Source organism: Rattus norvegicus, chromosome 6, assembly GCF_036323735.1.
Source record: "Rattus norvegicus strain BN/NHsdMcwi chromosome 6, GRCr8, whole genome shotgun sequence".
In the NCBI taxonomy this organism is placed as follows: domain Eukaryota; kingdom Metazoa; phylum Chordata; class Mammalia; order Rodentia; family Muridae; genus Rattus; species Rattus norvegicus.
The window spans coordinates 67,685,435-67,701,378 of NC_086024.1; the positions used below are offsets into that span (position 1 = coordinate 67,685,435).

General features: G+C 39.1%; 1 protein-coding gene across 3 annotated transcripts in view; it reads right to left on the minus strand.

Annotated features, from left to right (window-relative positions):
• Positions 1-15,944, minus strand: part of Stxbp6 (syntaxin binding protein 6) — a 236,649-nt gene that overhangs the window by 37,714 nt on the left and 182,991 nt on the right. For all 3 annotated transcript variants that reach the window (XM_063262101.1, XM_008764658.4, NM_001191872.1), the window contains 2 exons: positions 6,075-6,205; positions 5,100-5,265 (listed from right to left, as the gene is read on the minus strand). In XM_063262101.1, the coding sequence (XP_063118171.1) occupies positions 5,100-5,265; positions 6,075-6,119 (211 nt within the window). In that variant the 5' untranslated portion in view covers positions 6,120-6,205. The remainder of the gene's footprint in view (positions 1-5,099; positions 5,266-6,074; positions 6,206-15,944) is intronic.

Sequence of the window (15,944 nt, forward strand, 5' to 3'; positions counted from 1 at the left end):
CAGGCCATTTAATGGAGGGGAAAAAAATCTGCCAGGTTCTAAATTCTGAATATAATTAACATGGAAATCAAACTGTCTGGATTAGTGGTTAGAATAAGGGAAAACTTCTCTCACCCTGCCACCGTTTTGTCAACTACTAGCCATCCTTTAAAATGCAGGCTGGCCATCACCGTGCTGGTATGCACTTCTTACATGTGCTGCCTACCAGAAAGGTTAATCAAAATGGTCACAGTGCCCATTTTGTGTGTGTACCTCCATAGACAGCTCAGCGCTTGACACATGGCCATTGTGGAGCAATCCCTAAGGAATCAGTGAGAAGAGTGTGCCTGGACCTCATACAATAGCAGGAAGAGGCACTGGAGGATGACACACCAAGAATCACAAGATTAGGGAGTAATTGAGTGAGTTATGGCTTTTGGATTTGGCATTAAAAAAAAATCTAAGATATACGTCAGTGTGTGTTCACCTTGAGAATAAATCATTTTATTCCATAAATAATTTGTATCACTTAGTGAGAAATAAACTAGTATTATGGTGCACTGACTCTGTGGTTCCAACACTGAAGCTGTCAATACGCGAGAGCATTGTCCATAGTTCATACTTCATCCTTTATCTGAATATCTGCCATCCAAAATGACCTCCAAATCTAAAACTTTCTGAGCACAAACAATATATTACATGTAAAATATTCCAGTATTATTTTGTGATGTAATATACTGCAAGCTTACACTTGCTCAGAGTCTTTAGGGGAACAGATTCTCCCAGACTCTTTAACTGTGATAAACTCTGTTTTACATACAAAGTTATTAAGACTATAACAGATTTACCTTCAGACTGTGTATGAGGTATATATGAATCATATGTGAATTTTGTGTTTAGACGTGAGTCCCCTCTCAAAGGATATATCACTGTTATGCAAATACTTGGAAATCCAGAACTGAAGCTTAAAACTCCAGGTGTCCAAATAGGTCAGCAGCAGTCAGTATAAAAGGTGAAGTTATAAACACAAGGTAGGAGCCAATGGAACCCGTTCCCATTTAGCTAAGAGTAATGAAGTGAGGAAAACAGCAAAGCCAGACTTGGGACCCTGAATAAATATGAAATGAAATATTCATCATCTAAGTGAATGCTGTCTTTGGAACTGTTTCTTTATAATGATATAGTGGAAAGTTTCACCTCAGGAGCCTAAGATTCAAGCATACATATGCTATCATGGGTATAATGTCATACCATCATTTATGTTTAAAATAAATATAGAGAAATACAAAATCTAGGATGTCAAAGTATGTCCAACTCATGTGAACTTGTTACTTTACCTCAGGGACCCCTATGACACCATGACACATTTCAGCAACTATAACTTGTTTCTACTGCTGTCATCACTCTGTGTGGGTTGCTAGATACTTTTAAGAACCAGAAAGTTAAACGAATGGATTTAATTTTGAAAGGAGGCCGATCCTTACAATGTATGGGAGGGTCCTGTAGAAAGACTAGGAACGAGATTGTAACTGCTGTCTTAGTTCCCTGATTCTTCAACTGTCTGGAGATAAGAAGACAGGCACAAAAGCACCAGTCGCAAAATACATGAGCAGATGCCAGAATGTTTCCCGTTGCCTCTCTCAGAGATGATGCTCTCCGTTCCATTGTTTGAGGGCCTTCAACCAGTCTAGACTTTAATCACATCTTTAGCACACTGTGAACTAGCATGACAAGGCCTAAATGTCTCAGTTAAGCAAATATCATTTTGGAAGAGAGAATTTTGAATGTCAAACAAACAATTTCATTTCTATGTAACTGACCTTCCATACCAGAAAAAGAAAAATATAGTCACACATGCCCTGCCCAGTTGATAAATAAGTAATGGCTTTATGTTGAACTGGTGTTTAAAAATGTTGTTCAGGGGACAGACATACTCTTTGTGACCTTGATAAAGGCACTGAAATCCACTGAGCCTCAGTCTTTCCAAGAATGCCCTGGAGCTGATGCAGCATCTCTGGGTGTGCATGACCACAACTTCAGCGTCTTTCCCGTGCTTTCATCTGTCTAAAATACAGGAATTCTGACCCCGCCCAAATACACACAACCCAAAGCAAGTTGACTTTAAAGGTCCCTGATGACAAAAAGTAGACAATTATCTTACATATCCATGAAGTAAAGGATGAAGTAGCAAGAAAGGCATTTAAAACGCTCCACAATCTCCATGCACCCATCCTATGCAGGCCCCCTTTATAACCCAGGAGCTTCTCACTAAGATTTTTCAACAAGGCTTGCACAACATTAGCGAGCACCAGTTATCCCAAAGCCATGTAGCTCTCTCTAAGGAAGGTGCCTTTAGCACTGTGAAAGCAGTTGCTGGACTCTTATTCCCACCCCTGCCTAGTGACATGACCCTTGGCTGGCTCGTTATCAACTCTGATTCTGTTTCCTACTCTGTAGAGATAATAAATTGGATTTCCAAAGAATGCATTCATGCCAAGTAAGATAACATATGTGGAGAGGTTTATGAAGGGCAGAATCCCAACAGCAATCCATTTTCTAAAACATCACAAGCTGTCATATTTCAAAGTAAAGTGAACATTGGCATCTACAACTTGTGACCTGAATATAAGGTGATAAGAAAAAAATTTTTTTTAAATTAGGGAGAATGTAATCTATTGAAGATGAAAGGGGTTCACGAAATAAAGGGATCGGTCTAGAGTGATCCAAGAAACACCATTTTTAAGTTTCCGAATTATGTAATGCGAAGGAAGGAAGAGTAATAAGAATACTAATTCATTAAATTGTGTTGGCACAACTGTTATCCAAGATTCACAACTGTTTGAATAAGACAGACTGCATTCATTAGGGACACACATGCTGCCAGCAAATTACAACATGCTCAATATGAACTTTTTTGTTCTTCTAAGGAATGTAGGAACAGCCGATATTTAACCCAATAAATTATTTAGTTCCTTAGTCGAGAAATAATTAGACAATAAACTATGCCCTAGGAATTATAGATTCTCAGAGCAATAGAACTGGAAAATCTTCTATTCTATTATCAGGTTCTGTACCTGGAAAAACGAAGAGCTAGAGAAATAAAACAAATACCACAAGTCACAGGAGGCACAATTAGTTCTGGTGTCTGATCTCATTATCTTATTCTTTCTCTGATGATAGAAAAGCAATCTGGTTTTATCAATTATCCATAGTACCTAGTTAGCATTTGAAATATGGGTTTCCAGCTCAGCACTGCAACTTTAGGACTCACATGGTAATAGAGGGTAACAGAAGACCAATGGCCAGTAGACACAGCTGCGTATGACTTCTGAGAAATAGGAATATATTCAGGGTGAATGAAGACCATGTGTGAGATGGAGTGGCTCCCACGACACTGGGTGGTCTTCTGGCTTCCCCGCTCACAGTGTAAAATACAGAGAAGTGCATTGCTTATCTAGAGTCGTCTGCAAGAGTCATGCAGAATCCAGCATGAAAGCCACTAGAAATACCAACCTCAGTGAATGTTTCACATCAGAAAAGCATCTGACATTAGGCCAAAAGAAATGAAGGACAAGTGAAAGCTTCCTTTCCTAGATAACTTTCTACTCACTAAAAACAGCCACAAGTGGTCCTAATACAATTTACTTTGCTTATTTACCAACTTGGTTAAGGATGGGCTTTAAATCAGGAAGAATTTATGATTTGCCAGAGGCAAAGGCATAGCAGGGGACTATATATCCCATTCTATTCTCCAAATGGGTCAGTGTTCGAAGCTTCCTTTTTACACTCGCCTTTCAGTTTCGTGCAGTATGAAATGGTAGCCTTAAAGAAAATACACACCATCCAGCATCCCACATGTTTAGAACTAAACAAAGGAGCTACCATATAGGACTGCCATGAAGAAGAAAGATGTTCCAGGGACCTACGATGTAAATAACCGTAGGGGTGATAATGAAGTTGGCAGGGTATGCTCAGTGCAACATCTCATAGACAAACAGCAAAGCACACCTGAACATGTGGACGGTTTGCACAGAGCAATGCCCTGTACCTTACAGCCATATGAAAGACAAGTAAAGGCCAAGGAGACGATGCAACATCTCTAAAGAGACTGCCTCTTAGTATTTGATGATAGCATAGTTGGCATATTTAAAAAATATTTTTCTAAATGAGAAAATAGGTCAGTGCAAAGACCAAGGTTATAAAATGTCTTCCCCAATTTGGAGTGACTGCAAGGCTTGCAGTTTTGGCTGCTTGGGTTTCCTAAAATCCTGGACACTGGAAAGACCGATGTGGGTGCCCTTAAATGGTTCTCTTTGTTTCCAGTGCCAATGATTGCCCCTTAAGCCTGGCTTGGAATACCAATTCATCTCTGTGTGCTGCTCCTGAATAAACAAGAATGTCTTTTCGATGGACAGTGCTATGGTCTAAATGTAAAATGCCCTCCACGGGGTCATGCGATGGAACACCTGGCCTCCAGTTGGTGGCATTTCTTTTGGAGGTCGCAGAATGTTTTGGACACGGGTCTTACATTTAGGCGGATAGACAGGTTTGAAAGCCACAGGCTATCTCTGCTTCACAGACGCAGCTATTCTAGCCACGCTAACTGTGAATGCACTTCCCACCAAGAATGGACTACATTCCTCTGAACTGTCAGCCACAATGAATCCTTTCTTCTTTAGGCTGTTTCGGTCAAGTGTTCTATGACAGTAATAAAAAACATAATACAAGAACAGACAGTGAGGACAGTACCAGGAGGAATTTGAAAAATAGCTTGAGAAGAAAAATAGGAAGGCAGGAGAGAGTTCTGCAATAGAATTATAGCAAAGGTAACAAAGAGATCAAACTGAAAAGCCTTTCAAATAAATAAAAGAGATAGGCTTGTTCTCCTATTACAAACCATTTTCGTTAAGTAGAAATGTTTTCTAAGAAAGACCAGGTTTAGTGGAAGATTGAAAGCATGCCTTTGCCTTGAGATGTGGCTGGTGTATCACAGACTCTGCAATGTCAACTACTTTTGATGCTATTGTTTGTTTTTAATTATATTGCTCAACACCCAGCTTCTTATGTGAAAATAGGTGTAGGGAAACAGGATAGCTAAGACAGTGGAAGCGCCCACTTACCTCCCATAATTTTGGATTGGCAGTTAATAAACTCTGGCTTCCTGTCTGTGAGGTACCTCTGGCAGGTGTGGTGGAGGATCTGGAAGAAGGTGCACTTTTCTGAGGCCGTGCTAGCAACCCACTGGTCAAAGGCATTTTCAAACAACAAATCAAACTCTGCAGAATCCTGGAAAAGACAGTGGAATAACTACTGATCTCAACCTATACAAACGTCTCCTGTAAGCGCTGTCTTGTCAAAAGATGCACAGAGACTAAAACAAAGACCCCAAGATAGGAACCATACATTTCTTCTCTACCAGCACCTAAATTCATAGAGTTTGCATGTTTCTGACAAGCAAATAAATCCAAACTGTACTGTATTTAGAAATGTCCCTTGGAAGCTAGCAGTGCAAGAGTTAAGACTTGTGTCAGAATTCTGAGCATCTACCCAATCATTAGAAAAAACAAGATTCCTCTAAGTCCTCAGCATTGTGACTTGTTGATATTTTTTATACATGGGTCGGAAAGGACTTCCTCTTCGTACTTCAGCACGTCATTGATGTGTGGGGATATCGTGACATGTATGCACAAAAAGAAATGGGTCTTTTGAGTAGATGCTTATAACATATTTTGGTAGGAATCCTAATTCATTATTTTAAAGTGCTGTTAATTTATTAGCATTAGGAGGGAAATAAAATTTTGACAAACCCAGGGTTTTTGTATAGACACTCAGGGGCATGACACTTTGAACTCTGCCCTGTACTGATAAAGATTGCTGGAGACAGCGTCCTTCCAAATGCATTCTCTTGGATTTCTCCCTCAAACATGAAAGATTTATAATTTCCCATAGGACAGTAACAGAGATGGAAGAGTTTTGGTCACACCACTGAAATAGCCTTGCAAGAATGACTCTAACTACAGTCACCACCACTGGGCTAAAGCAGAGTCATCATGTGACGAGAACTCCTTTGCTCAGCATTGGAAAAAGCCACTCACCCGATTAGGATCAATACCATTAACTTGGCGGAGCTGCTCAAGCATCCACTGGGATCTTCGGACGAATGATGTGGAGCCCTCAAACTGTTTGACCTTCGTGATAGATGCCTGTGTGGGTTTCTTGTTTGTCACTGCCAAAAAGAAAGAAAAAAAATACAGTCAGATTAATGAGCAGATAAATTGGCTGATTTTCTCCTTCGGTGTTGTTATTTTTACAGGACACCAAGTATGCATGTGCAAGGAGAGGTGAATGCAAGAGAAAAAGGAGCCATCACCTCCCCTCTGAAGCGTCTAATACAATTGTTGCTTCATTTGTCTTCACACAATCGAACTGAGGATATCCGAACTGAATAACACCAAGTAATTTAATGGGGGCTACAAGTGCACAATTACAGCTCTCAGGACAAAAGTGTCCAGGGCAATCAGACACCAGGTAGGACTCCTTAGGAAGGCTGAATTCTAAGTAAGGGGAAGGTTACTGATTCCTTGGGGGACCCACAAGTCTTATTTCCAGTTTTATAGTTCATTGAAAATACTGAAGCTTCAGTAATAGACTTGACTTTATAGCATGACCCAGTTTGTATCTAGTTTGCATCTGATTAACACTATCTGCCTGGCACCGTGGGCACAGTTCCAATATGAATTCTTTTATTAACTAAACCTGGGAACCAGGACAATCATTCCACCTTGAGCAATTCTTAATCGCCTATGCTGCATGTAGGTGGACAGCATCATCTCTCAGGAGATGCCAAGCACAGGTACTGGTAAACAGGTATCTCAGACATCTCGACATTTGCTTACTTTGGGATTTTTAAGGTTCAAGGATGGTGGAGGAGGTAACTACATTATCTTGACAAATCTTTCCAGTGAGCTACTGAGCCATATGTGTAGAAGTCATTGAGAATAAATACCCAAACAGTGAATACCTAGGAAAAAACACCAAACACCACTGGCTGCAATGCATTTGATCCCAGTCACTGCCTTTAGGGAAAGTGTGTTCCTTGCTTCTTGCATATTGGATGCAGAGATGGCTCGAAAGTTAAGAGCACTTGTTTCTCTAGCACTGGTCATGAGTTTGGTTCCTAGTACCCATGTTGGGAGGTTCACAATTACCTGTAACTTTAGTTCTAGTAATAGACAGACAGACAGACACATTTTTAAAAAGTCTCTATAATTCAAGAATCCTAAGGCTTATTATTGAAGTAGAAAAGCTTAAGAAAGAAAGGATATTCCTCAATCAACTATTTTTAATAACGTTAAAGGGGTCACTCTGCTGTGGTGAGTCTCCAAGTCGCAGCATGACTTTATGGCCATAGAACAATCTTCCTTTGCTCCGAACACAAATTTAGCCAATGCTTTAGCTTGTTATCTATTATTTCAGATATTTTTTGGATAAAAGATTCTGAGCACTTCATCTCAATTCCATTTACTTTTGTGCTTAGAAAGTCATCATTCTCTCAGTATCCCAATTAGAAAAAGCGCTATAGTCTCTGATCACAAACAGCTTCTCATAACATTTGCTAGCTCCATGGTTCTCAACCTGTGAGTCATGACCCCTTTGGGAGTTGAAGGACCCTTTCACAGGGGTTTCCTAAGACACCCATAAAACACAAATGTTCTATTTTGATTCATAAAGTAGCAAAGTTAGAGTTATGAGGTAACAACGAAAATAGTTTCAAGGTTGTAGGTTATCACAACAAGAGGAATTGCTAAAGGGTTGCAGCACAAGGAAATTTGAGAACCAGACTATTGTAACCATTGGGAATGACATTTTCTGTACACGCATGCACATGCACACACACATGCACACACACCTCCAGTAATGAAAAAAAGACTTGAATAGGCTTCTCTGATAGCTGGACTCTGCACTTACACTTTCTTGTTAAAGAAAAAACACACCTGGCCCTAAAATGTCATTAAAATATTAAAGACTGCTCTTCAATAACAGGCAATATGTGTGCTAGACATGTGTATTAGATACACACCCCTGAACACTCAGAGGATTTCCTCCCTTGTTTATGAACATCGTATGGCATTTCAGCATCCTGGGAAACTGCACATTTTCCTTCTCACTTCAGTTACAGTTGTTACGAACATCTATTTTTACTCCTGGTCTGTTTGTTTCCAAGCAGTTTATAGGATTATAAAAGTTCTCACACAATGGAGGAGCTCTGTATATTCCTGCATGTTTAAGATTTACATGTCAGGAAGGTAAGTTCCATGGAATGTTTGTCATTGAAATGAACTGGCCAGGAACTCCACCCGCGGTGCCCCTCAACAGACACCATGCTATAAAGTATATAGTTACAGTCCTATCCTCTCTTGCCTCATTTCCACTATTAGTTTATTGCTTGCCCGGTTCTTGGCATCTGGCTAGTTTTCCTGGGCACTGTGCCCAGTTTGCTTTGATTTTTGTTTATTGTTATTATCTCCAACATCCTAGTTTTGAGTCTGAAGCAGGTGCCTTAAAATCATGTTATTATATACACATTATTATAGAATTAAATGAGATTTTCCTTTTACAAAATCAAAATACTGAAACACTGTACTATTCTAGACTTTCCAAATACAAAGCTTGAAGGAAGCATAACCTAATTCCTTCCTTGTTTTGGGGAAGTACCAGGCTGATTTTAAAAATTAAAGCCCTCAAATTTCATCTATTCAGTGAAGACAGTAGTCTACCAGGAAGTTAGTTAAAAGCAACTCTTCAAATGCAAACTAATTACCTGGATAAGGAATATCACAGCACTCAGATCAAGCCAATCAAATTTTCAGCACAGATGATGGGTCTGAGCTCCACCCCTAACAGAAGTATTTGATTACTGCAGGTAGAGGGGAAGAGTCAGTGTTCATCAAAGATGTGGCCCCTGTCATGTATCAGCAGCTGACCTTAAACTCATGTTCATATTGGAAGTACTAATTGTAGTCAGTGATAAAGGCGAGGTGGAGATGGAATGGAGGTGTGTGTGTGTGTGTGTGTGTGTGTGTGTGTGTGAGAGAGAGAGAGAGAGAGAGAGAGAGAGAGAGAGAGAGAGAGAGAGAGATCAAAATTCATTGTATATATGCATGATAGTCTCAAAGAATAATAATATATTAAAAATAAATGTCACAGTGCTATTTTCCTTACTACCAACATAAAGTATATTCCTCAATTACTTTTAATAACTCTAAAGACCAAGTAACTACTGTAATTTACATTGTGCATTCAATAACCATGAAAGACAGAGAGATACAGGCATTTATAGTAGCAGGTGGGTATGACAGTCCCAGGAGATACTGAAGTATTGGTCCTCTTCCTTGGTTCTCAGCACTAACTGAGAATCAGGAATACCTGGTCGCTCGTACAGCCAATAAAATTAACTGTGTGAATGGGAGCCCTTAGGGACATGTTCCTGGCACACACATTTTAAACCTACCTAATTCCGAAGCTGATGGGCTGCCAAAACCACTAGACATATATCTATCCATTTAACAAATATTTAAGAAGCACTTATATTTTGTGGGCAACTCAAGGACTTAATAAGATTCCTCAACTCCCCCTAGTGACACACAGACATGGTTGGGACATTGGAAAGCTACACATTTTGCAGTAAATCAAGTATTTGGTATATGTTTGCTATACTCTGTAAAATGAGCCATATTTTAACATAAAGAGCTGCAAAAATCATGCATTCAAAAATAATGGATAGTGAATGCATTTCAAGAATTAAATGGCCTTTAAATGGATACATGATATATTTGCTAATAATACTACTAAAAAACACATTTACAACCTTTTGTATAAAGTCCTATTTACTTAATTCTCATGTGATAATTTTAATTAACCTTTTGGGAACTAGAATATGAACTCAGATTACTCAATCTTTACCATTTTTGTCACTTGCTTGAAAACATGTGCCACGAGCTGCTCTTCTGATTGTTACATACTATTAAAATATTTTAGTGAAAGAAAAAATAAGATGGGATTCTACTCAAGAACCTCTCAAGAATCAAGGTAGCAGCAGGGGGGATAAAAATTCTGCAGTAGAGCACTAAGTACACAGGGGAGCAGGATGATATGTGATGTGCGAACTGTCTGAGGTACGTGAGAGGCTTTAAGAACTAAGGCATGCTGGGGAGAAAGTCAAAGATCTGTTACTACAGCATCTCGGCAGTATGCTATCATCCCTAGTGTGGATTCTCATGACTTCCCCAGTTGGCCTATTAGTATAGAGGGCTGAATTATATTTTAAAATGAAGTGGTATTGAAAAGCATCTAAAATACAATGCAAGCCCTGTACCATGACCTATAAAGCCTTAGATGACCTTGGGCACAGCACTTGGGTGCTAAGGACATAATATTTCACTTTCCTTTCTGTCCACTAAGCTTTGGCTGTCATTTGCTTCTGGCAATGTCTGTCCTCCAGACCTCCTGTAAATGAGGTCCCCTTGGTAGAAATATCATTTCCTTTGTTTCCTCAGGGTTGTCTCTTGCTCACTGTCCATATTTGGGACTGTACAGAAAGACTTACCTGTGGTTACTTTATCCAAGTAGGTTTCTCTCAGCACATTTACACATTGAAGGATGTTTGTGTTAAAAAAAAGATTTTTTTAAGTCTGGATTCAATATTCAATGTTTGCTTCTCTGACATGTTTGTGAAGAACCAAATCAGACAGTTTACACATGCCGAGTCCCTAAATATATGTGATGTGGATGCATGTTGACATGAATCTAAGCTACAACCTACGCTTTATGAAAAGGGCTCCCACACACTTTTAAAAACAGTATGTAATGTTAGACATCGCTCTGGTAGAGTTTGATTTTTCTGTGACTGAGGAAGAAATTATTTCATGGTTAAGAAAACTGAGGCACGGGGTTGGGGATTTAGCTCAGTGGTAAAGCGCTTGCCTAGCAAGCGCAAGGCCCTGGGTTCGGTCACCAGCTCCGAAAAAAAAAAAAAAAAAAAAAGAAAAAGAAAAAAAAAAGAAAAAGAAAACTGAGGCACAGAAAGAGATGCATTGCCAAAGTTACATTTAATAATTGGAAAATCCACAACTTATGTGGTGAACTTTGAGCCTCCGTTCTTTCTACTGCAAATTCTCTTGCTGAAATGTCAAATGTCACATTTTATTTGGCATGGGAATTAATCGAGGCTTTCCTTTCTAATGATCCTTGCTAATACTTTTGTAGAGTTTCCTGAATTATTTTCCTAGTCTTTCCCTTTAAATAACTGTGCACTTTACTTAAATAAGTTAACAAAAGACAGAATACACGCAAATACATAAATAGATGCACAGCTTTGCTTTCGTTAAGTAGAAGGCAATACAGTAAATATAATTAAAATGTAAGTACTATTAATTTCACACCAGAGGGGGCTTGGCATATGAGGCTTAGACTTTGGTGAATGAATGATTAACAATTACGGCAGGTGTTAAAGACTTTCAAAATGAGAATACATTCCTAGATAGGATAAAGCATCAGTAAATGGTTCCTCTTGGGTCTATATATTGTGCATTCTGAGGCTCGTTCATTATGTTTTGGGATTATCCAGGCTAATTCTTGGTGACCACTGGTTTCTGTGTGGACATCAGAGAAAGACCAAAGCCCACAGAAGATCAATTCCAGGTCATTTTGCTATTAGCTCTGATAAAAAAGAATGGCTTCATGGTTTTCTTTATTCTTTATATTGAGGTGATCTTAGATCCTCAAGTGTAGCTTAACCACAGCTAAGAAGTAGTGATACTACTGGTATTGTGTCCAGATTATCATTACCACAGTTACACATACAAGTTGTATTTTATCTTTATCTCAGAAACTAAAACTGCAAAATGTGTTTTAGTAGATGGTCCTTCCATGAAACATTTTTTGAAAATAAAACCAGACTAGAATTATGGGATGGAGATCTCCAGCTTTAAGTATGCCCAACTAGAAAACATTCCACTTAATTAAAAGCCAACAGGTAAGCTGGGCTAGGAACACACACTTCTAATTGTAGCATTTGGAAGGCTGAGGCAGGAGAGTCACTGAGTTCAAGGCCAGCTTAGGCTACATAGTGAGTTCTTAGCCATCATGATCTACATAGTAAAACCATGTTTTGAGGAGGAAGAGGAGGAAGGAGGAAGAGAAGGAGGAAGAGGAAGAGTATGGGAATCAATACTGCTGCTGCCACCATCAGCCCATAAAAAAAAAAAAAAAAAAAAAAAAAGCCCTGGCTAATCATATCAAAGCTGGTCTTGCAGTAAACCAGGAAAGTAGAATGGGAGGGAAGAAAACAGACTAAGCAGGAAAGGAAGGATATAAATGGACATTTCTCTAACATTATACAAAATAAAAGGCTACCAATGATGGTGGCACGAGCCTTCAATTTCAAGAAATATTGGCTGAAAAATGACAACTTTCCTAAAACATAGTTTTTCCTCGTCTCATGATTCACTGCATCATTTCTCAACAATTCCAAGAACAAGACAAGACACAACACATGCATTTTGCTTGCCTGAATACATACAACTTATGTAGTTTGTTTGTTTTGTTTTTTGAGATAGGGTCTCATTGTGTAGCTTCGGGTATCCCAGAACTAGCTCTGTAGACTAAGCTGGCCTTGAACTCTCAACATGTAACCAATAATTGCCATATAAGCAAGGTGACTTTATGCTACTTTTGTGCATCTTTTATCTCATACTACATTTACTAACATGTGCATGAAAATACCTTCACGCAAAGCACTTTATTTTTAAAATAAATTTATGCTACTCTTTCTGCAAATTAACAAACAAAAACTCAATCTGTGTCCACATTAGAGCATGAAGTCAGGACTAGGCAAGTGATAAAAGAATTCACCATGCCTACATATATACTCACATAAATGTCATCATACATTAGTCTCACCATAATCTTCCTTGTAAGAGCAGTTTAGTGTTAGTGGTCCAGCCCGGGTCCCTGCTCAGAGCTGGTCTAATGGCTAGATATTTTGTTTTTAAGACTTTTGATGAGAAATATATAATTTAGGCATTTTTAAAAAAAGTGTTTACAAGGAGTCTTACCAGTGTTGCTCTTCAGCTGTGCCAGAAGTGTCTGACAAAGAAAAAAATATGTATATAGCAAATTCAGGAAACCAAAGCAAACTTTAGGATGGCTTCTGAGTACCAACATTGCAAGGGAGCAGAGTAAGGGACTGGATATTTGGATCTGGTTTCCTTCTGGCTCTGTTAAAACTCTAATGTAGAGTCACCGACTTCATAAGATGCATGAGATACATTTCAGGCCTGTGATCTCATCGGCAATTTTGTCAGGTGAGGTTACAGAATGTTTATAAAGCTTAAAAACAGAAACTTCTGGATCATTCCCACAAATATTTTCAGAGTAGGGAACCCTCGCCCTATTACAGTTTGTGGAAAATTGGGCATGTGGCTTTCCATACAGGTTTTCCACCTACACTTCAAGGCCTGTATACTTTAGGACCTATATATGTTTGGAGTCCAGAAGGTTGGGACCCTGGGTTCTAAAATCAGACCACTTTCTCAAATTTCTAAATTTGTCTTTGGGGCTCAGGCCACTCATCTCCTGTGCTCTCTGTAAAGACCCTAGTGAGTCTAACAGTATCCTTACATTTTGGGGTTTTAATAAGGAACTGTATGGATGGGTAGAGAACACTGCTAAGCCATCCCTGTCCTTTAGCTCCAAGGGAAGAAGGTGGAAACTCAGAATGCATGGTTTTGGTCTCCATTCGGGATAGTCATAAAGGAACAAGCTTTCTACACAAAAATCCCTTATTTGGTAATACTACTTCCTCTCACAGTGCTTGTGTCATCTTCTCATCTTCAAGCTGGAAGAGAAAAAACAGACTTGGGAACGACTTGGCTGGAGGCACCACCTTGTTTTAATGTTTTAAAATTACCAAAGGGGAGGAAGTATGCCTGTTAGAATGTACAACTCCAACGTCACAGGACTGCAGATGTCTAGGCAATACTTTAAAAACCTAGTCCCTTATTGACTGTGCTCCTGAGTCCACTAATATTTCATCATTACAAGCATAAATAACATATCTACTTGAAGTAGACTGTTGGTTCAGGTATAGCATAAGTTGCCTTGAACCATTATGTCTTAAGTCTGAAATGAGGAAGTATAAACCCAAAACGGCAAGAGTTCCCACTGCTATCCCCAAACTAGGATTATGATTTTGGCACTTTAAGTAAGAATGGCATCTACAGGCTCATATATTTTAATGTTTAGACATCAGGGAGTAGCAGTCTTTGAGAAAGATTAGGAGATTCAAAGGTTAGAGTGGGTATGCCTTTCTTGGAGAAAGTGTGTCACTGGGGGTGGGCGTTAAGGTTTCCAAAGCTCAAGCCAAGCCTGGTGTCTCTCTTGGTCTGTGCATCAGGATGTAGCTCTCAGGTATTGCTCCAATGCCATGTGACCTACTGTGCTCTGTGCCATGATGAAGTTTTCTAAGACTTATTTTAGTCATGGTATCTCTTCACAGCAACAGACCAGTGACCAAGATCTGATGTCTCCAATAACATAAAGTGATATAAAGCACAAAGTGGTGTGCATAAACAAGAAATCATGACTAGTTGAATGGCTCCCCAAGATCAGGAAGAACAGTTCTGTGCCTACCAGAAGCCAAAAAGAAACAAAAAACTTCTTTCAGGTTGAACTACTAGGGTTCAAAAATCAAGCCAGCATTAAGAGATCTGAATATCTTACTGGCAAAAAGGAATATCCTAGGACCTTGAGTGAAAAGAAAGGGTAATCATCAAGAAATTATGAAAATATCATAAGAAACAAAATAGAATAGAAATAGAAGGAGAGGAATTTGAGTGTTAAAACCATGTACACTAATTTTCACTACAAACTTATTCTGGAAGCTTCATTTGCAAGAAATTCTTTTGTCCCCATATCCCTAAAACCATGATATGAGCCTTGGGATTTATTTGTCCTATGCCCACTGTGTATGACATATAACTTCCTTCACAAGTCATTATAGATTTGGAGAACAAATCAATTTACATGTACTTAAGGTGAAGGTGAGATGAAGCATAAAAAAGTACAAAGTCAAATATTAGTTTCTGCAACTTTGCATTTCATCGGAGAAGTATATGAGATGCCGGATTCACAGAATGAACTATGAATCAAACAGCCAGGCTAGGGAAGTAAATGCTCAGAGAAACAAATCTGAAGGAATCTGAAGGAGATTCAACTCAGGCGACATTAAGGACTATAATATACATCAAGGAAACAGAGAGGCTTAATTAATTACAGGCAAAGAGCCTGTTCCAGTCTTACTTCCTCAGTCCTGGAAAAGATGATGTAAAGATTGTTTTTGATCTATTCTTAGAAGAGATTTACAGTGGCGCACAGCACAGAAGCACAGAAGCAGCAGCCACCCAACCCAAGAATCAAATTTCTCTGCAAGAAGCTGAAGACTGGATCACTGAAGATGAGGCCGAGTCCTTTAGTGTTACCCTTTACATTACAGATTAGAAAATAGAAGTCAAACAGTAATTGTCCTCAGGAAAACACTCTATTTGATAAAAACTCAGTATCTATAATACCTCGATGAGCTGAGAATAGCAAGCTTAGCTGAAGAAAGCTGGGAAAATACATTTCATGGGGGGGAAGTATCTTACTCCCTTTTCAGTTTCATAAAAAGACAGAAATGCTCACTTCTGTATGGTGCAGGCTTGGGACTCGGTTTCCCCATGCTACTCCTTCAGCCATGCATCACTACTGAGGATGGTATTTCACAACATGTAACAAGTAGAAATGAACCATAGAAAGATGCCATGTGAGTATGGCTCTCCGTATGTGACAATGCCATCAGAGGAAGGAAGTTAGGAAAGGAAGGGAGGGAAAGGGAGGAGAAGAGAGAGTAGCTAAAACTTGAAGAA